General features: G+C 36.1%; 1 protein-coding gene across 4 annotated transcripts in view; it reads right to left on the bottom strand.

The window, feature by feature from the left end:
- PRKN (parkin RBR E3 ubiquitin protein ligase) overlaps positions 1 to 21,866 on the bottom strand; it is a 1,187,061-nt gene that overhangs the window by 633,427 nt on the left and 531,768 nt on the right. For all 4 annotated transcript variants that reach the window (XM_061207251.1, XM_061207252.1, XM_061207254.1 and 1 more), the window contains exon 5: positions 10,153 to 10,236. In XM_061207251.1, coding sequence (XP_061063234.1) covers positions 10,153 to 10,236 — 84 coding nt within the window. The remainder of the gene's footprint in view (positions 1 to 10,152; positions 10,237 to 21,866) is intronic.

Raw genomic sequence — 21,866 nt, 5'->3', positions numbered from 1 at the left:
TGCAGTCATTTCTGTAAAGTCTTACCTCCCCAACCAGACTTCCGGTGCTTGAAGGTCAGTCTTTGTTTTCTACACAGTGCATAACATAACACATAAACATCTGTTATGAAAATAACTATATTTCTCTGAATGGAAACACACACATTTTAAAGTATATTTTGCTTTTCAATCTTTAAACATAAAAGTTTTGTCTTCATCTCATAAAAACACTCATGTATTATGGTCAGCACTGAGTTTATTTTCTAGAACTCTGAGTATTGAAGGGGATGATAATTACCTACTTTAGGAAATTCAGATCTGAGGACCCCAAACTATGTTTGTTTTCTAAGAAATATTAGTGGAAGTAAATGTTTCACTACATGTGGGTCAATAGTGCATGAAATTCTTCTCAGTTTTGATTTTATTCTCCATATGTTTATATTTTCTATTGTACCTCTCAAGTTTGGTAAAATAGCTTTAAGTATTTTTTTTTCAGCATATATCTGAAAAACTAAATTTTATCATGGCCCTTGATAACTTTTTGAGAGCTAGCTTGACCTGAATAAGAGGGATGATGGTTTCTTGATGACTGCCATCAAGGCATGATGAAGTGTGGGTCTCCAAGAGCCATCAATCACCTGCTTGAAGGATCAAGAGGGTGATTTCCTGGTTGAGAAGCAGGCCTCATTCTCTTGGCCCATTACTCCCACATCTCCCTTCTATTCTCACTCCATTAGCCTCCTGTGTGTCTGCACGGAGGCTATCGCAGGTTGACCTCCAGTCCCCAATCCCTGATATTTCCATTTAGGTCTAATCTACCATCCCAGTGGAAACATTCAGTGATGTTTACAGTAGTATTTAATCTTTCTTTGCTCCAGTTCTCAGAATTTCATTTGTAAATCTACTGAAATTATCTTATTATATCTATTGCTATCTTCTCTGGTAGATCCATATACCTTCTCCCCTAATCTAAAACCTAACAGTCTCGAAGTGCACCTTTTTCTGGTTAATCATGATAAATTCCTTTGTTGTGTCTTTGTTGTCTGGGGCCCTTGTCTAAAGCCACAACAAAACTTCAACACAGCCTCTCACTGACATATCTGGCTTTGGAATCATTCCATGGAAAGATGAGAAATTAAGGAGTAACTTTTGAAGCCTCTGGGGATGATAAAAGTTGATCATATCCAAACAGCATTGTGGTAATATGCATGATTTTCTTCTGTATACGAAATAAGATATAAATTATAGCACAGAGAATCACAGATCATCAAGTGAAAAAACAACTTACAATTCACACACAACAGAATTTTCCTGGAATTGAGGAGGCAAGAATTATTTTCAATATTTAAAATATACATTATGGAAACTGCCCATTTGCTTGAAAAATGGCATCTTAAACTAAACCAAGGTTATGTTTGTGGGACTACAGTGTGGATATTGGTTATCTCATGTGCATAGGTATTCTGCTATATATACATGTATGGATTTCTGGTACCTGGTTTCCTTTCCTTGGTGATCAGTTTTTTTCATGTAACAGTATAAGAGTCTTTAACAATACCATTTGAAGACGACTGTTGATTTAATTTTCCACTAAGTTATAAAAGAGCCCAGATAAAAATGGGGTTATGTCACAGAAAAAGGAAAATTGAATGGAATTGAGTCTAGACTTCAGAGTTGCACAAATACCTGGGGGTTCTTAAAAACTACCTCAATTTCTTTAGTACTCTTAAAAAATGACACATTTTTTTCATAGCAGACTAATTTATTTATAAACAAAATTTTAAAATTTTTATTTAAATTTGCAAAATTTCAGCCAATTCCATAATAAAATATATATCTTTCAATTTTACCTTAATTTTTAAAAAAATGACACTTTTTGTTTTCAAGTACTCAAAACTTGATTTAGAAATGAACTGTCCTTGAGTCTGAATACTTGATCAGTTTTTGAAAAATGCTATAAGAAGTTTCTAGTTTGTCACCCGAATTGCACGTCAGACAACCAAGAACACTTTGTCCTGCTTACATACCATTCAATCATAATCTGAGTTTGACTGCAAAGCTTTCAGAATTCAATTTTATTTAGAATTTAGAAAATATGACTGTAGGGAACAGTGTAAGGACAGGGAGACCATTTCTCTTTGACCAGAGCAGGGCAGAATGAGAGAGGAGTCAATGTGTTCTTTCCTCTTTTACTTCTGTTTCCATTCTCCACCTTCCACGTTTAAGCACCCAGCAGCCCTTTGGGTTCGATGGCTCCCCTGGAACCACAAGGGTTGGGATTGTTTAAATACATATTTGGAGATGTTTGTGCCACGTTGGTTATTGCCTTATGCAGATGAGTTTGGGCAACATAAGAATATGCAGCTCCTTTTACATTGTGCAAACAAAGGCTTTCATTTGTGACTACCTCAGGGACACCTGGTCAACCTCAGATCTTTTCTTAAAAACGAAACAAAGCCAACCTTCCATTATTAATAGATATTGGAAAAAATAAGAACATATAGTTTATACCAGGAAACCATCCTGAGAAATCCTGAGACTCATTTTGTGAGATCCTAATCAAGCCTAAAACAACAACAAAAAGCAACCAAAAGAAACACAGAGCCCTTCAAGGATAGTAATTTGATTAAACTAAAACATTAATAAGAAACTTTTCGGACATAAAATATGCAAATGACCTATAAATAAAAAATTGTACAGTATTAGGTGACACTTATTTACTATTCATTTTGCTCTGGTCAACATCTTCCCAGAAGATGAAATCAAAGATACAGACTATGAATATTAATTAACTTGTATTCAAACTAATGTTCCAGTTGACATATACTGAGCCTAACAGGGAAAATGCAAGAAATAAATTGCATGTTGAGTAAGATGAAAACTCTCCATTTGTTGCACTGAGTTTAATAATTATGTCATTTATTATAATTCAGGGGATAGTTTTTAGTATCAAACTTCACTTGAAATAAGTCTTTGAGCTATTTTAACAGATTCATCTCAACTGTTTCTGATAAGAAAGAAAAGTTCTATGTAAAGGAGCTTAACTCTGGTCAAAATCAAACAATCTTAAAAAGAAAGTTTTGTATTGTTTTACACAGAATTTCAGTAAATATTACTTCTCAAAAACATAAAATATAATGCATGCTATAGGCTAAGTAGTGAAATCAACACCCCTTAATAAGCATAAAAATCATGACCTTGGTTATTTATTACTTTGAGGTTTGCTATGATCTGAATGTTTGTGTTTTCCCCAAATTCATATGTTGAAACCTGTTTCCCACTGTGATGGTATTTGGAGTTGGGGCCTTTAGAAGGTGATTAGGTCATGAGAGCAGAGCCCTTATTAAAAGAGACCCCAGAGAGCTCCCTCACCCTGTCTACCACCTGAAGACATACTGAGCAGACGGCCATCTAAGGCTCAGGAAGTGGGCTCTCACCAGACACTGAATCTGTTGGTGCCTTAATCTTGGACTTCCATCCTCCACAGCTGTGAGAAATAAGTATTTGTTGTTTATAAGCCACCCAATTTGTGGTATTTTTGGTATAGCAGACTGAACAGACTAAGACAAGATATAATTGATTTCTTTTTCATCCCAGGGACTATCCCTTATCCTAAACCCCACTGTCAGATGTGAGGGAAAAAGCAACACTCTCACAGTTGGCTAAGAAACCCTTCATTACCACAAAAGCACCACTAAGCCAAATGTCTTCACAGGAGAGTGTTTGTTTGATGGACAGGGAATACTCACTTTTAAAAGTTATGATTCAGAACTCAGGAATAATTCCTAGAGAGTACGGCTTCTGGGTATGCGTTAGCCTACATGTGTGCAAGTAAGAAAAATATATATCCCCCAACGCACATACAAACACGAATATCTTCATTGTTTAAGGTATCATAGGTAAAATATAAAATGAAGATTTACACAGAAAACTTAAAGTCTATATCATACCCAAAGTTGAATTAATTTCACTAATGGAAAAAAATCCTAATTGAGTCTGTCCCTCTTAATCTCAAGCACACACCCTTGGAGTTGACTAGAATTCTTTTTATAATAAGGTAAGATGCCTTTCAGAACTAATGTGATGCTCCTTCTAAGATAACAGTGATTAGTGTAGAACTGAATTTGTTTCAGATTTCTCTGTCTAAAGTGTAGGTAGGGTCAAGTTTATATTCGTAGTCTTAAAAACCAAGGTGAAAGTTTACTGCTATTTAAAATGATCTAGTTAGATTATCTTTAAGTGCCTAAATATTAATTAAGAATACATTACAGACCCTGCTCTTTTGAATTTTAAATATATGGATATTTTATTCAAGTGATAGAAATTAAACATTTTTATAATAATATAATACATAGTGTATAAAATAGTGTCAAAATTTAAAATACTCTACAAATTTAAATATGATAAACTACTTAAAATGCCTATCTTCTCACCTTCTTAAGAAACAAACACCGCACACAATGCTTTAGAAAATAGAAGTCATGGTTTACATTTAGCTGCATTGTAAAAATACAATCCAGAAAAATGGTTTTAAGATAAGAGCAAAGAAGAAGGAATTAAACGTCTCATATTGAGCAATTCTGCCCACCCACTGGTATAGTTATTCAGAAGTGTGCATACCTTCATTTCCTTTATTTAACCAACATTTATTTATATTCATTAGATATGGGAAAAAAAATAGTTGGATATGAGAATTTTTTCCTCCTTTCTTAAACAATATCTTTAAATAATGTTATCCTCTCTTCTTTTATAAAAGTAGCATTTATGGTTCTAAATACTCCCTTTAAATACTAATTTAGCTGCATCCCAAAAGATTTGATATGTGTTATATTTTCATTATTGTTTGATCTCATATTTCCATTTGGATTTTTTTTATTGACTAAGTTAATTGAATTTCCATGTTTAAGAGGTTTTTATGGTTATGTTTCCGTTAGTGATATTTAAATGACTTAAAACATGATCAATTGTTGAAATGTTCCTTATGTGCTCAAAAAAGGGGTGCCCCCCATGGTTGGGTGTAGCACTCAGGGTGCCACCCTGCTCAGTGGTTGTGTTAGTAGGCTACGGCTTCCTGAGTTTGCACTGCCGGAGCCCTCAACTCCTCAGAGAGTTAGCTCACTATCTTCCATCATGGTTACAGCTTCATCTGTACAATTTGTTAATTCTGACAATTTGTTAATTCTGACAATTTGTACTTGATGTATTTTATATCCATGTTATTGAGATCATACAATTTTTAAACTACTATATCTTCCTGGGTTATTGAACCTTTTATCAAAATCTATTTTTAATAATGTTTCTTAACTTTTAATAATGCTTTTTTTCCCCTAAATCTATTTTATATGCAATTAAAATAGTTTCAACAGCTGTGTTCGGTGACTATTTGTGTGGTACATCATTTTCCATTCTTCCACTTTCAATGTTTTTGTTCTCATATGTTTTAGGTATACCTTTTGTAACCTCCATAAAGCTGGATTTTCTTCTCTTAATCCAGTCTAATAATCTGTCTTCTAAACTTTAGTTAGTCCATTTACATTTAATTTCATTAACTGTTATATTTGGTTTTATTTCTATCTTTTTTTTTTTTTGGTGTGTGCTACTTATTTGTCCCATTTTCCTCTAATTCACTCTCTCCCTCTTTTTTCCTTCCTTCCTTCCTTCCTTCCTTCCTTCCGTCCTTCCTTCCTCCCTCCCTTCCTTCTTTCTAACTTGACACCTGTATTGTATTTCATTCCCCTAGACGGTAATTCTATACAATTTAAATGCATTTTTAACTTGAGTTTCATGTTAAAAATGACTGGTATAACTAGATCACTGGGGTAGGAATTGCTTCCCAGTGGGTTATACGGGGCAGCTTCTGAGGAGGCCCCCAGGTCATGGTTCAGATGAAGTCATCTGAACTTGGAGGTGATGAACTTGGCATGGGACCCATGACCTTGCAGGGTGTGGTTGTGAGCCCCTCCTGGGAGAAGAGGGGCTTTGTGACAAGGCCCTGAGGGGCATCTACCATGCTGTGCACTGGACGACTTTGCACTCCTGCCCTCCCCGGGACTTGAGGCCCCCAACCCCATGTGGTCCCCCAGCAGGGGCATGGTGAGGAAGCCTGGGCACCGGACAGCAAGGACTTGAACCCGGCCAAGGCACATGAGACCCAGCCCTGAACCTATAAACTCATGGTGTTCAGAAAGGCCTTTGAGGAGAAGCAGCCTATTTACCACCAGACAATTCACAAGGGAGAAGAACCCCAAACGTGTCGCGAGTGTGAGGTATCCTCAGAATTACACACCAGAGGAAAGCCTTCAAGTTCACTAACACACCTCGGCAGCCAGCTGAGGAGTGCACGGGGGTGAGGAACTCTGGCTGAGAGGCCAACACAGAGCTGCCTGATCTTATGGCTTTTCAGGATGAGCTTGAGGTTTGAATTTTTATGTGAAATCTCCTAATTGAATAAAATGTTGGCATTGTTATTTTATAGCTTTATTGGGGTATCATTAACATCAAATAAACTGCACGTGGATAAATAGCCTATGTTTTGACATACATATACATCCATGAAGCCAACACCACAATTAAGATACTGAACAATTTCTCATCCCCAAAGATTCCTCGGGCCCTTTTTAGTCCCATCCTCATGCTCTACTTGCCTCTACCCAGTCCCTAGGCAACTACTGATCTATTTTCTATCACTGTAGATTGTTTGTGCTCTCTAGAATTTCACATAACTGGAATCATGCAGCATCTCCTTTTTTTGTTTGGCTTCTCTCACTAGCATAATTATTTTGCGAACCATCCGGGTTGCAGCATGTGTCAACAGTGACTTCCTTTTTATCACTGAGCAGTAAACCACTGTACAGCTCTTCCAGTTTGTCTGCACACTCACCTGTTGTTGGACATGTGGGTTATTTCCAGTGTGCGCTGTTACAAACAAAGCTGCTATGAACATTCATGTACCAAAAACAAGTTTAATTTTAGTCACTGTCTTTCCTTTCTGGTGAAAAGTACAAAGATCCTAGAATGCTTTAACTTTATGTTCGATGCTTATATGCAATATTGTCCAGCAACTTTATTTATCTTTACATATATTTCCATTAATCAAATATTATCATACTGATTGTTACATTTTGTTTAGGTTTCTCTACATTTTTTCCAACCATTCCTTCTCACATTTCAGGCTTTCCTTCTGGGATCGTTTTCTTTCTTTCTGAAATAATTTAACTTAAAAATATTTGAAAGGTTTAGATGGAAGTTAATTCCCTGAGTTTCTGTTTACCTGAAAATATCTTTTTGGTTGTTGATCTTGTCTTTTGTTTTTAAAAAGTTTTTCTTAAATACAATTTTAGTTTAGCATTTATTTTCTTTCAACATTTTGAAGATATTGTTCCTGTGTCGTCTGCCTTCTGATGTTGCTGTTGGTTTAATAACTATCGATTGTTTCTCCTGTGTAGTAACCAGTCTTCTTCATTCTGCTGCTTTTAGAATCTTTTCTCTGTTCTGCAATTTCAGTGATCGATTTAGGTGGGGCTTTCATTTTATTCCTACTCCTTGGGATTCTTGAAAAATTGGGAGTCTTAAAAATTGTGGAAAGCTCTGCTTCATTATCTTTTAAAATATTACCTTTCCACTCTTCTATTATTTTCTTCTGGAAATCTAATTTTATCCACCATATTGTTTAACTTCTCTTTTATATTTTAAATCTGTTATATTTTCTGCCTGCATTTTGAGTAATTTTATCAGGGCAAATTTCAGATCTAAGTTAGAATTGCTCTTTCACCTACTTACCTGCTGTTTAGCCCATTTAGTCAATTTTGTGTCAATTATTATAGTTTTTAATTCTATAATTTCTCGTGTTATTGTGTGCATGTGTGTACATGTGGGCATGCATGTCTGTGTGTGTGTATTTAATCTTTTAATCCGACTGGATATTTCTGATAGTCTTTTGTTTTTAATCATGTGTGCGCTTTCATGTTTTAAGCACATTAAGCACACGTACAGTCTTTCCCAGGCAACTTTAATCTCTGTGTTCTTTCCAGGTTTGAACTCTGCTCGCTCTCACTCATGATGGCACGCTTCCATCTGTGATTTTTCTGATTGTTAGGTCATGCTCTGTGAAACTTTATCTGAGGGAATTATTTTAGGACTCATTTGAGAGCACAGGTCTCCTTGGGAGGATTTGGGTTAGTCTCAGCCCAGTTCCTGGCACTGCCAACTCATGGCCACCCTAAACAACATTCTAGACTCAGGACTTTATATAAGTGCACACAGAAAGAGTAAAATTTAGCCCCAAACTCAGGTAAAGATGGGTCTGTGCTTACAAATTCTTAGGAGTAACATTTCCGCCTAGAGTGAAAACAAAATAGGCAACTATCCCCAGCACCTTCCTCTCTCCACTTGATCCCAGGAGGAAATCATGTTTTCCAGGAGGTTCTTCATGTAGAATTCTATGGTTTCACTTTCCACCTTCACGAGGCCCTAAACTCACCAGCAGTCTCCAGCGTTTGCCTGGTCTGAGGCTGTAACCCCCGGTGGCGAATGGCTTTAGCTTACACAGTTTCCTTTCTGGAGTCCAGCCTTCTCTCACTTTTTGGCATACGGCCTTTTCCTTACTGTGCTGTCAGTTCAGCTGTTCTTTAAAAATATGTGTTTGGAATTCAATTCACTACTTTTATATAGTGTGCATTGCAAGGATTTTTTAGGGTGTCAGTTCACCATGCTGTCTGAAACAAAGCTTCAGTATAACCTGATTTATACGAAGCTCTGTATACTCATGAGTAGGCGAGGTGAATATTCAACAAGCAAAGGTCGTGATTCTCAGCCCTAGCAACACAGTAGCCCTGTGACCAATTTGAAGCTAAATCCTTAAAGATGCAAGATTGTCTATCCTGCTATGCTGAATCCTCCCAATTAATATGAAGGTACACAGAGGCAGTCAGACTGTCAATGACTGAAGTAGATTTTCAAAGGAGCTCACATTGCTGTAAAGATGATATGGAGATCATAATGTGACATGCACCAGAGGATTTAAATTATTATTAAATGTAATTATATCTACATGGCATGTATACTATAATATATACATATTACATCCACATATATATATACGCAAATACAATTATACTTAAGAAATCTGTCCTATAAAGTATGTATACTTTAATTTCATCCCAATAGCAAACTTGCAAGACTGTATTGTGCCTCGATATCGGTGAGTGACGCACAAGTCATTATTTTTCTTCAGGATTTGCATTAATAAAAAGCTGTTCAGTGTCCCTAGTCCCATTTGATGGAGAATGATCATTACTGCTGCTCACTGCTGTCTCTGTAGCCTTGCAATCATCCAGCAGACTGGAGAGAGAAGGCACATCTAATGATCCTAGCTCAAACACTCTACCTGTTGCTGTTGACAGACTTTGTTCCTTAGAGAAGATATTAACTGCCAGCTGGCTGTGACAGTTTGTGAACTAACTTGACATTTGTGTTGGCGCCGTAAGAGTATTTACAGCTCACTCGGAAAATATATATAATCAGATTATGATGAACCCAAGGATTTTCAAAGTAAAAAGTATAATACACAAATTATAAACATGACCATAATAATAAAATTATTTAAAAAATAACTTCAGTGCTTAGGCTCTCATTCCAGAAATACCTTCTCTATATGAAACATACGGTGTATGTTTGCAAAGAAAAAATGGATTGCAGAGAACAGAGGATGGGGATTCCATTTACAGTTGGTCATTCATTCTAAATTTTCTAACAGCCCACTATGTCAGAAAACTGCTAAGAAAGGTAGAAAGAGCAATTTTGAATGATATGGAATGTAAATGTAAAATATCCCAGCATTAGGAAAAAGATGAACGTTATAGCTTTGTTATTTTCTTTTGTCAGACTCTGAACGGGATCTTCTTTATATTCCATGAATATCACCTTGTGAGGAATTTAAATTGTCATGTTTCAACATAATCACCCAAAGTGGTTAAGCCTCTAGGAAAGTGACACTGGAAGGCAATGATACAGGCAGAATTTTTGGTGAATATTATGAACACTTTTGAATCTTATAACACTTTTTGTAAATATAAAAGTGGATGGGAAGAATCAATTAGTGTTTTGTCTCCAATCTCATTTCTTAGTAAACACTGGAGATGCCGCAAAGAAAGAACAGATTTGACCAGAACTTACTGCTCTAGTCCCGGGGCAGTTTGGAGACTGGCATTCACCACTCATCCGGTTTGGGATTAAGACATCTTCCCAGCGAGAAGGACCCTTTGAGAAAAAAACAGCATATACTTAGTGCACAAATTGTAATTCAGATGTATTCCCTAACACGTTTTCTAAAATCTATTTATGCTATAAAATGATAATGAAAGTAATATGTAATCCAAAGATTTTCAAAGTAAGATACATAGACCCTGGGGGTTCTCAGGACCCTTTCGGGGGATCTGGTAGGTCAAAACCATTTTCATCAATGTACTAAGATGATATTTGGCATATTGCTCCAAACATGTATCACATGTACATGTAGTAGATTCCCCATTGTAGTTATATTTAATTGTTTAAAAATTTAATTAAATAATTTTCTTAAGTTCATTGCAATTTCAGTTGATAACTTTTAAATGAAAACACACATGCAAGTCTCACTCAAAAGGACTATTTGGGGGCAGCAGTGGAGCACGGGGAGGCGCACCTGGAGGGCCGCCGGGCGCAGTCGGCAGGCTGAGCGGGCACCTTTATCTCCTCTCCCTCCTGAGGCCCCGTGAGAATTACAGTTAATAACTAGCAACGTGTAAACCCATAATCCTAAGAAAAACAGAAGGCAGAAATTTGGTTGAGAAGAGAGTTCCAAACTTTTCTGGAAATCTGCAATAGGCTGCAGCAGAGGAGGGGGCCTCTGTGCCGTGCAGGCCCACAAGGAGCCCAAAGGCTCGAGAAAAAGGAGGCGGGAGAGAAAGCAGAGTGAGACCTGGAGCAGCAAACAGGGAGAAAGGTACAATTTAATAAGCAGAAGATCCTAAAAATCTTCTAGATAGAAAGGTCAGATCCCCAGCTTAGAAACACAGAATGCAATGAAACTTTCTGTGCCTATCACAGATATGAATTTTTCATGCGTTAATTTTTCAGGGCCCAAAAAGCAACAAAAACATTTATGTAACAATTCCTATAATTGTCACATAAGTACTACTCTATCTGACAAACCCTTGTGTTGTACAAGGAAATTATAGAAAACTCATTCACAATTTTCTTCTTGATCTCAGACCATAACAAAACATACAGGTAATAATACTGAATAGAACTCCGTTGGATATGAGAATTCAACATAATAAAATATATGTGCTTGTTTATCCATACTACTCAAACTATTAGTATTGAATGCTATTGCTATAACCATCCTGAAAATAGAAACAAATTTCCCAGTTAATTTCTGCCATTATAAAGCAGTTTTAACTTTGCTCCTTTCTCGTTTTAGAAAATATAAAATGTTAATTGGTTAATCACTGCATACATTGTTTTAATGGTTGCATGGGTAAAGCATTTATAATTAAAGGGCTTTATATAGGAGTAAGAAAGGTGTCAAGACCACAAGATTAACAAGGACTGCAAATCACATGGCAGCACAAGGGAGCTATGAATTAGAATGCATCAAGGAAAGAATACAAAAAAAAAAAGTACTTCATCTCTCAAAGGTATAGAATTGGAGAAAGACATCAGAAAAAAAAATGTCAGACAGAACAGTGTGAAATACATGTCTTAATAAGAATCGTGTGGCTGCTTTTTAGAAAACTTTCTCCTTTTTGTCCAGTAGTAGTTACAACGAAGAAAAATACATAAATTATTTGAGCATCTATATCAGGAGTCAGCAAACAATGGCTTTGTTGGCCAAATCCAGCCTAGGGTTTGCTTTTGTACAGCCCACGACCTAAGAATGGTTTTACATTTTTAAATGGTTGAAAAGCATAAAAAGAAGAGCATTTCGTGGCACACAAAAAGTAAATGATATTCACATTTCCATGTCCACAATGAAATTTATTGGACACGGCCATGGTTGTTCATTTATGTATTGTCTATGCTGCTTCTGCACAGCAAGGGCAAAATTGAGCTGTGGCTCAATAAGCCTAAAATATTTACTATCTGGCCCTTTATGGAAAAAGCTTGCCAATCCTTGATAGTAAATAAAATTTTCCAAGTTCATATTGAAAAGTACTCAAAAATATTGTAGCAGCATTTTGGCTACCATATAATCTCATTCATTTGTACGAGTAGCTGCATTCTGTGTCTCAAGTGAGAAATTACTTCAATTAAAACCTTAGTACTGTTGACCTGTGGAATCTGAGAAGGCATTGATAGAATCCAGTGATTCAAGTTGTTTGAATCAGTAAGAGAGTGGAAAATTACAACATTTGGGGATTTGTCTTGATTAATGTTACCACCAACTGGAAATCATGAAGCAGAATATTATTTAAATACATTTATATGATGCATGTAAATCAGAAGTTCAGAAAAATGACTCAGTGGCATAATAAACAGTAATAAAAATCTATAAAATATGAGTCTTAAAATAATATTTATTCTTAAGAATTCCAGAACAAATCCACAAGTCATTTTGGCTGTCTTGTCACATCCAATCAAGTGGAAAATTGAAGTACTTAACTAATTCTTATCCGAATATCACTCTGACAAGCTTCAGACAGGCAGTTTAAGCAAAGGTGTGTTTTTTTCCTGAATTATCTAAATAAATTCTATAATCTGTTCTTCATAGGTGGGCATATACACTGCTGCTTAAACAAATTATGCCTTATGTTTTACAAAATGTTTCTACAAAGTCTTGGCATTTACAGGTTTTGAAAAGGGTAATTTTAATAGTATTTTTACTACACTTCTACCAATTATCTCAGGTTATCATCAACTGTGTTGCATTTAAAATAGCCTCTTGAATGATTCCACAAACATCTAAGTCAAATAATTAAATTTAAGGGACTAAAATTATTTTGAAAATTGTACTACTGACATAATACAAGGACAGCAAAACTGTCTTTAAGACAGCTACACTCAGAGGCTTCCATCCACCCTCCTAACTTTTCCTGTCTGCAACAAAATGATACAGAGAAGGACAGTCAAAGTTCACCAACCTGTTGAATCCCAATTCCACCAATTATTAGCTATATGCTCTTGAGCAAGTTTCATTTTGCCTTTCTAAACTCTGGGTTCCTCATCTGAAAAGTGAGGGATTAAATACCTCCTTCACAGGGATTTCTTGAAGATTAAGTGAAATAACACCTGTAAGACTTTTGCACAGTGCCTGGCACATGTTGACTTATTTAAAAATGGCAACTGTTGAAAGCAGGATTTCTTATTTCTCAAAATAGAACTCCCTAAATACGATTATGTTTAATTTTGTAGATAGATAAGCAATAAGATGCCAGTTTCAAGGGACCGGACTTAACCCAGTGGGTTTTTCATTTCTTCCTTTTTGTCAGTTTCCAGATTACCCAACCATTCCCCAGGGGTCATTCACTTTCCAGAGCATGCTGCTTATAACTCTCTTAAAGCATGATTGATATTTCCATCAGTCATATAGTAACCTTGTTCTGTATCTTCCTCCATTTGATTTTAAGATCTATGCTTCTAATAAAGCTAAGCATGGTGCTGTGATTATAGCAGAGGCTCAATAATGCAATCATTAAATAGTAAGCAGGGAAAATAATAGGGAAAAGTCCTTTGAATCAATACATATCTACCAAACAACTCTTTATTAAACAGCTCTTAAACTCTAAGAATACAGTTATGAAAAAGAGAGAAGAATCCTTTTTCTTATAGGTTTTATGGAGTAGCCACAAAGACTGAGGTTGTAAATTAACTGAGCACACCCATTCAAATGAATAAAATTAAAAAGGAATATTCATACCAAATATCGGTCAGATGTAAAACAAATGAATACACATATACTGCTGGTGCAAATATAAAATGACACAGCCAGTTTGGAAATCTATTAGGCATTAAAAAAAATTAAACATACAACTAACACATGGCTTGGCCATTCCACTCCTAGATAATTGACTAAGATAAATGAAAACGAGTCCAAAAAAAAATTGTATACAAATGCTCACAACAGTTTTATTCATAATAGTCACCAACTGGATACCGCCCAAAATATGAATGGATAAACAAAGTGTGGTATATCCATCCAATGGAATGGATAATCAACTCAATAATCAACAGTATTATGTTACTTATAAATGCAACACCATGGATGATTCTCAAAATTATGTGAGGGAAGGAAGCCAAATATGAAATAGAATATATGCATGATTCTGCTTATATAAAATGCAAACAAATCTATAGTGGCAAAAACAGATCAGTGGTAGCTTTGGGGTGGGGGCAGAGGGTGGAATGGGCTACATAAGGGCATGAAAAATCTTTTGGGGGTGTTATAGGCTGAGTTGTATCCTCTAAAACTGCATATGTTAAAGTCTTAACCCTCTTCAGAATATGACTGTTTTGGAGATAGGGTTTTTGAAGAGATAATTAAGTTAAAATGAGGTCATTATGGTGGACCCTAATTCAATGTGACTGGTGTCCTTAAAAGATGTCCTTAACAGATGGGACTGGGACACAGACATGCACAGAGAAAAGATCACGTGAAGGCACAGAAGAAGACAACCATCTATAAGCCAAGGCAAGAGGTCTCAACAGACACCAACCTTGCTGACAATTTAGCCTCAGACTTCTAGCCTCCAGAATTGTGAGTAAATAAAATTCTGTTGCTTAAACCACCCAGTTGGTGGTACTTTATCATGGCACCTCTAGCAGACTAATATTGGGGTTATGGAAGTATTCTCTATCTTGATTGTGATGGTGGTTTTGTGGAATTATATACTTGTCAGAACTCTTCAAATTGTACCCTTTAAATGGAGGCAGTCTATTTTACACATACTATTTCTCAGTAAAGTGTATTGGGAAAAAACGAACTGAGAAGTTGCCAAGGAAATTCTTTGAGGGAAGGAGAATCTGTATCAAATGGTGCTTGAACAACTGAATTTCGATATCTAAATCCCTTCCTCACTCCATACAGTTTCTAGAAGAAAACAAATGAGAACATCTTTACAACCTTGGAACAGACAGAATTTTTTTTATAAGGACACACAAAGCTCTAACCCTAAATGAAGAAATTTATAAATTGAACTTCAATGAAAATTAAAAAAAAATTTCCACTCATCAAAAGACACTATTAAACATGAATATGCAAGCCACAGACTGGAGAAAATATTTGTAATACGTATATCTGTGAAATAATTCATCTTTAGACTATATAAAGAACTTTAAAAATAGCACCATACAGACAAGCACCCCAATTCAAAATAAGCAAAAGACTTTATAAAAGGAGACATAAACATGGCCAATAATCACATAAAAAGATAGTCAACATCATTAATAATCAGGAAAAGGCAAATTAAAATAACAAAATACAATTTTACTTGGTTTCGCATCTTAGCCAGTATGATGGCTAAAATTTTTAAAAAGGCTCATAATACTAAACTTCGGCAAAACAACTAACTATGGTCATAGAAATCAGAAGGTGATTGTCTTGACTGGAGGTATTGACTGGGAGGAGGCATGAGGACATTTTATGGAAATGTTCTGTATTTTGATTGGGTAGTAGTTACATGGGTGTGCATAACTATCAAAGTTCACAGAACTGAACCCTTAAATTCTGTGCACTTTATTGAGTGTAAATTGTTCCGTAATTTAAAACAGGGAACTGAACCTTATTCCACTCCTTATTCAACAAGTACTTACTGAGGCCCTGCCTCTCAGTAGCTCTGCAACTTTGGAAGTTCTCTTAACCACTCAGGGAACAGCTAGCCCAGGACAAATGGAGTAATACCAGAACGGGTATTGCAAGGATTAAATATAAAACAGGCCAATGCCAGGCACACAGTAGGTTCTCAATAAATGTTAACCATTTCTATATTTACCATTCAGCACCCAGACGTGATAAAGTGGGGGGGGACAATTAGGGACCACAGCCAATACGGTTTAAAAAACAATCCATGTAATGAAACTATTAAAAAAAAATTTTTTTTTTAAAAAGCATTTTTACCTCTTCAGTAATTTCCCCTTATAGCCTTTGGAGGCAATAGTCTATAACTTTTATCATAGGATAATCCAAGCCACTGTCAATCAAAACAAAAGAATAACCAGTTCTGTGGCTTTGAACTGGTTACTAACATTCACCATCGAGTTACAGAATTCTTAAAGTGAAGAACCATGTCCTACTTATATCTATGTGCTTTGATGTGGGTAGCAAAATGCTGTATGTAAACATGGTGAATACTCAGAAGTACATTAATTGAATCAGGCTTTACTTTTCTCATCTGTAAAACTATAAAACTGAAAGATCTGTGTTTTTCAAAGTTGTGTTTTCTTCTAAAGCAGAACTTTCCTCCAATGAACTGTGTATAGAATCCAAAGTATAAAAGAAATAAAACAGGCTTACTCTGTTTGGAGAAGAAGGATGGGTCCTCAAAGCTCTTGTCACTGCTTTTTGCTGCCTGCTGGAGGCCTCCTACCGTTCCTTGCCACATGGGCTTCCTAAACGTGGCTGCTTACTTCACAAGCCAGCAGAATATCTGCTTAGGTCCCTAAGATGCAGTCTTCTAAGATGTAATGAAGGGGAGTCTTATATAACATGATCAGGGAAGTGGTAGATATCTCATCACTTTTGCCATATTCTCTTCATTAGAAGGAAATCACCAGAACCACCTACATTCAAGAGGAAGGGATTTCACCATGGACACCAGGAGGTGGGAGATCACTGGGGGTCACCTTCATGTCTGTCCCTGACACACTTATTTTTATAGATGAGGAGAAAGACCTCTCATAATATGAAAGTTTAAGAAACGATAATTCAATATGTGACTTCAGTTGCCAAGTGCTTGGGCTATTTTTAATTTTTTTTTACATAAACATACTTTCTAGTTGAAATATGTGAATATTTGACCACTTCCCTAGAGTCATTCCTTTAAACTTTTAAGTAGAGAATATAATCTTATGGCCAAGGAGATAAAAAGAAGTAAATGATGAATGTAACCAGAGAGTATGTATTTATTTTGGCAAATTAAATTTAAAGTACATTTTATAAACAAACATATTTGTGCTTTACTTAATGTATATACTTTTATAACTTGAATTTATTTCCTGTGATTTCTTAAAGCATGAATATTTTACAGACTTTTACCTCTGAACACCCAACTGTAAGTCTCAATACAGTTAACTGTATAGAAAAATAGAATACTACAGACTACATAAAGGGACCCAGTGTTCCTATATTAGCCCAACTGTTTCTACAAATGTTTTAATGGAAAAAGAGTTATTAGGACATGAATTGTAACTTAAAAAAAAAAAAAGACCTGAAGAAGACTCCTAGTCCAGTCCTTGTTAATATTTTGATTCCCAATTTTGATGGTATAGTAATAATAATTAACCCTTCTTTTGAAACTATTTTATATAGGACAGAAGGAAGCAGAAGAGGGAAAAAATGATTAGGTGAATTCCAGTTAACCAGCAGGAAAATAATGATCACAATAAAAGTAACAGCACTGCCATCTTCTTGCATTAGTAAAGAACTGGGTTGTTTACGTAGCACTTTCACATGCACAAACCAACCTTGATTCCCAGTGAAAATCTGTTAATGCTATCTATACTCTATAGAGCTTCGAAACCTAAGGTGATTATCGGTTCACGTGTTGGGGTGACCACAGAACTGTTTCCTAAGGATCCTGGCCCCCTACACAAGTACTTAACTCTCATATTTAGCATGCCTTAAGAGTACTGCATTTTTGTGAAAGAGTATCCATTTTTTACAAAATTTGTTAATCACAAAAACATGGATCTTTCCTTATTTTGTAACATGAAATATCTGAAGTCGTTGCTCTTGTTGGAAAATCTTGCCCACATTTTAATAAAAGCTTGATCACCAGGCTGGGTAGGGCTTGGTGGGCCAGTTCCATTCTGCTCCATACGTGGTCAGTTTGGATGGCTCAACTAGGGACCAAAGCGTTCACCTCCAAAATGGCTCAGTTGCACGGCTGACAAGCGGTGCTGGGCTCCTGCCTTCGGTTCTTCCCAATCAGGGTCTTTCCAGGGGCTGCTTGCGCCTGTAGGTGTTTCCCAAGAGCTGGAGCAATGTCATCTCGACCATATTCTTTCGGTCAAGGACTCACAGAGCCCTCTTCACTGGAAGACGCTATTGTGCAACGCTTTGTCAAAGGCTAGTTTGGCACTTCACTGAATGAGATTCTAACCTGCAGTTTCTTATCACTACCAATAGAGAACTGTCCCGTGCTGTTTCACTTGGTCTTCTTTCACTTTACCTTCAGCTTTTTGCCCTGGTTTCTGACCATATAGGCCTATTTAGATTTCCTTTCCTTTTTTTTTTTTTTGCCGTGCCACGCAGCATGAGGGATCTTAGTTCCCCAACCAGGGATCGAACCCATGCCCCCTGCAGTGGAAGTGCGGAGTCTTAACCACTGGACCGCTGGGGAAGTCCCTAGCTTTCCTTGCATTTTTATTCAAAATACCTAGTGATATATTTTCTACTAAAAGCCTTTAAATATTTTAAATATTATGAAACAGTAATGTGCCACATTGGATATGGTTTACGGAGACAAAAATAACAAACTAGCACTAATTTGGCATATTCTCTGATAGTCCATTAGGCTCCCTCTTGTATTTTCATCTGAACATAAGCAGAAGCAGAAAGTATCTGCACCCACACGTAAACTTATCAATGGCTTCCAATTATATAATATAATTTCTCTGATCTCAGAAAAGCACTATTCAGCTACTCGAGAATTTGAAACCACTACCATGTGCAATCCTCTATTCCTTGAAACACATTCATTTGATGCAAATTTTAAGTCACCGTGGTCATTAATTCACTCAACAAATTACGCATGCAGTATGTGACTGGTATTTTCCTAGACTGGAGATAAATCATTGAACAAGACTTTTCCAATTAGGAGGATAAAAGTGATTGAAGAACTAATTATTACATGGATTTTTTGAGGGTACACAGGAGGGACCCCTGACCAAGATTTTTGAAGGACTATTGTTTAGGATGAGATCTGAGGAATGATTAGGAATCAGACAAGAAAAGCGAAATTGCACGAGAGAAAGAATTCTGCGCAGGGAAAGCAGGACTAGGTACCACCAACTCCTAGACTGGTTTTGCAATATACATATACTCTCAACAAGACAGTATCAATAATTAATAAATAGTTATTTACTTCTGTGCCTCCTAAATATCTTAATCTACACTACTATTACTTGATATTAAGATTCCATTAAAATATACATTTAAATGTAATAGTATGCCAAGCACTGATTTCAAAGCAATGGGTATGCCAACATGATAAACAGTATCTTTGTACTTTTGACTGAGACTGACTGGATTTCAAATCCAATAGACATTACCAGACATGTAACAATAAGGAAGTTAATTAATCAGAACATCAGTTTCTTATGTGTAATGCGGAAACAACAATTGTACCTCCATCATAGGATTGATGGTTAAATGAGATAAAGTACTTATACACATAGTTAATATTCAATAAATATTAGCAGGTACTGCTCAATAACTCTAGTATGAGAAAAATGTGATCATGGAAAGAGCACCCCAATAGGCAAAGATTCAGAAGATCTATGTTCCAGATATAATTTCACTAGAGTTTAGGCTAATCACTTTAAACGTCTTTATGCCTCACTTTCTTACCTGTAAATTGTAATAAGAGCTCAGAGTCAAACAGGATAATGCATGAGTTAGTTAATGTGAAAATCCTTTATAATTATACCAGGGCATTCAGATATTAGTAAGGGGACAACTGGGGCTGTGTGTATTCGTAGACAATCTAAATACCTCACTTATTACTGCCCCAAACATAACTCCATTTCTGAGTTGAAGAGATGCTTCATACATAATGATGCAGCTGCTGCTGGGATCAGCAATTAACCAGAGCAAGTGTCTATGCTCGTATTGATTACCCAATGCTGCCAAGTTAACTCAACAGCTGTTTAAAAAGAATATCTCAGCTGGTCTTGGAGATTTTCCCCAAGAACTGGGGTATCTCTATAGCTTATAAAACATAATTTGGCATGATTTGGTATAAAACAAATTTCCTTCCATTACTAAAATGTGTTTCATATCATAAAAAGCAAGCATTTCATAATCTAATACTCAATAACATACTTTTTCCCTCCAAGGAAATTATTACAAGAAAGAAACATCACATCTCTAAAAATATCTACACCGTTGTAAGTGAAACAACTCTTGGTCCACTGCACTACAGCTCTGCTGAGTTTTGACAAAGTCAATCACTGTCATTATTTATTGAGAGTCCTTTCGTGTAGGGTGCCATTATGCTAAGTGCAGTAAATGTCAAACAATGTGGTTATTCCTTCACGATTTCCAGTTACCAAACTATTCCTAAACGACGAGATGCTTTCAATTATATTACTAAGTGTTGACAGCTTTGCTGTAGGCACATCACAGTGATAGTGGGATTTAAACAGCAGTGATTTTTTTGGTCCTATTTCATAGAATTGAAACAATGGAGATAAATAAAGATTTAAAGATACAGTGATTCACTTTTATGCACTCTTAACAGATTTAATTTAGGAGAAGCATATGATTATCTTCATCTGTTCAAGCTCTCTTTACTAAGAATAATCTTGCTACTGCATGGAGAGAAATTTGCTGCAGCTCAGATTAGAGGCAGTTTCAGGCAGCATAATATGCTTCTAACGTTGAGATGGTAGCTCTCATTTCAATTCAAGGCATGTAAATTGATTTAAATAACAACATTTATTATCATGTAAAGCTTCTTAGTTATCTCAGCTGGCTTTACATCTTGATAATTATGACTGGAAATGGACTATGCTTATTAAATGAGATAAGAAGTTTATTAGATTTCTAGTGAATGCCCAGATACCATCATCATCATATAAACATTATTATTTAGTTCTCAAAAATAAAGCTTGGTGAATAACACATCACATTTTGGTGTGTAGTATACTACTCTGAATCCCCAACTGATGTTGAACTCAATCAGCCACCTTTTTTCAAAAGAGGAAAAGGAAGAAATAATATAGGACATGTTTAAATGATTAACAGATCACAATTTAATTAATTTTTCTGTTGCTTCAAGGTAATGAACTGCCCATGAAGATGTAGCAATATGGGGTTACTGTCTTGGCCAGTCCACAAAAGTTATACATTTTGCACTAATGGAGGTGATGCATGTTTCGAGGACATAAGTGGGCAAGTGGCTTGATAAGAACTGGACAAAACTATGAAAAAAATCACTTCTTGAGGGTCCTAAAGGGCAATGAACTTGAATGGGCCTCCCTCAATTAAGCATTAGACACACTTGTAATGAGTGGGCTTCTAGCTGTGCTGTAAATCTAATGGCACTACCATGTAATCCTATGCCCAGGCATTTTCAGTGACTGCCAGCATATGGGCAGGGGACATTCCCGCCCTTTACTGACCTGGGGTTTTTTGAGCTGAAAAGAGCAAGAACTTCTTAATAAAAAATAAATTTTTAGAAAACCCCCAGACCTCCCCAAAACCAAAAATGACTCTTGGCCAAAAGAAAAGTCAGTTTGTCCTTGGACATGTATGTTGGCAAAGACCTTTTTTTTAGCAAGGCCCAGTTTAATATGAACTGAAAACATTTGCTCTAGTCCATAAATTTTACTCTGGGCCTTTTCATATCAAGATACTTCTACCTTTGCCTTTCTTTCTCTCTCCCTTCCTTCCTCCTCCCTCTGCTACAATCCAGGTTCAATCACCTCTAAAAATAACTGTAGCTTATTCATGGCCTAATGAGACAGGAGAG

This window comes from Eubalaena glacialis, chromosome 12, assembly GCF_028564815.1.
Source record: "Eubalaena glacialis isolate mEubGla1 chromosome 12, mEubGla1.1.hap2.+ XY, whole genome shotgun sequence".
NCBI classification, from domain to species: domain Eukaryota; kingdom Metazoa; phylum Chordata; class Mammalia; order Artiodactyla; family Balaenidae; genus Eubalaena; species Eubalaena glacialis.
The sequence above is the reverse complement of the archived record's forward strand: the minus strand, read 5'-3'. Positions and strand labels throughout refer to the sequence as shown.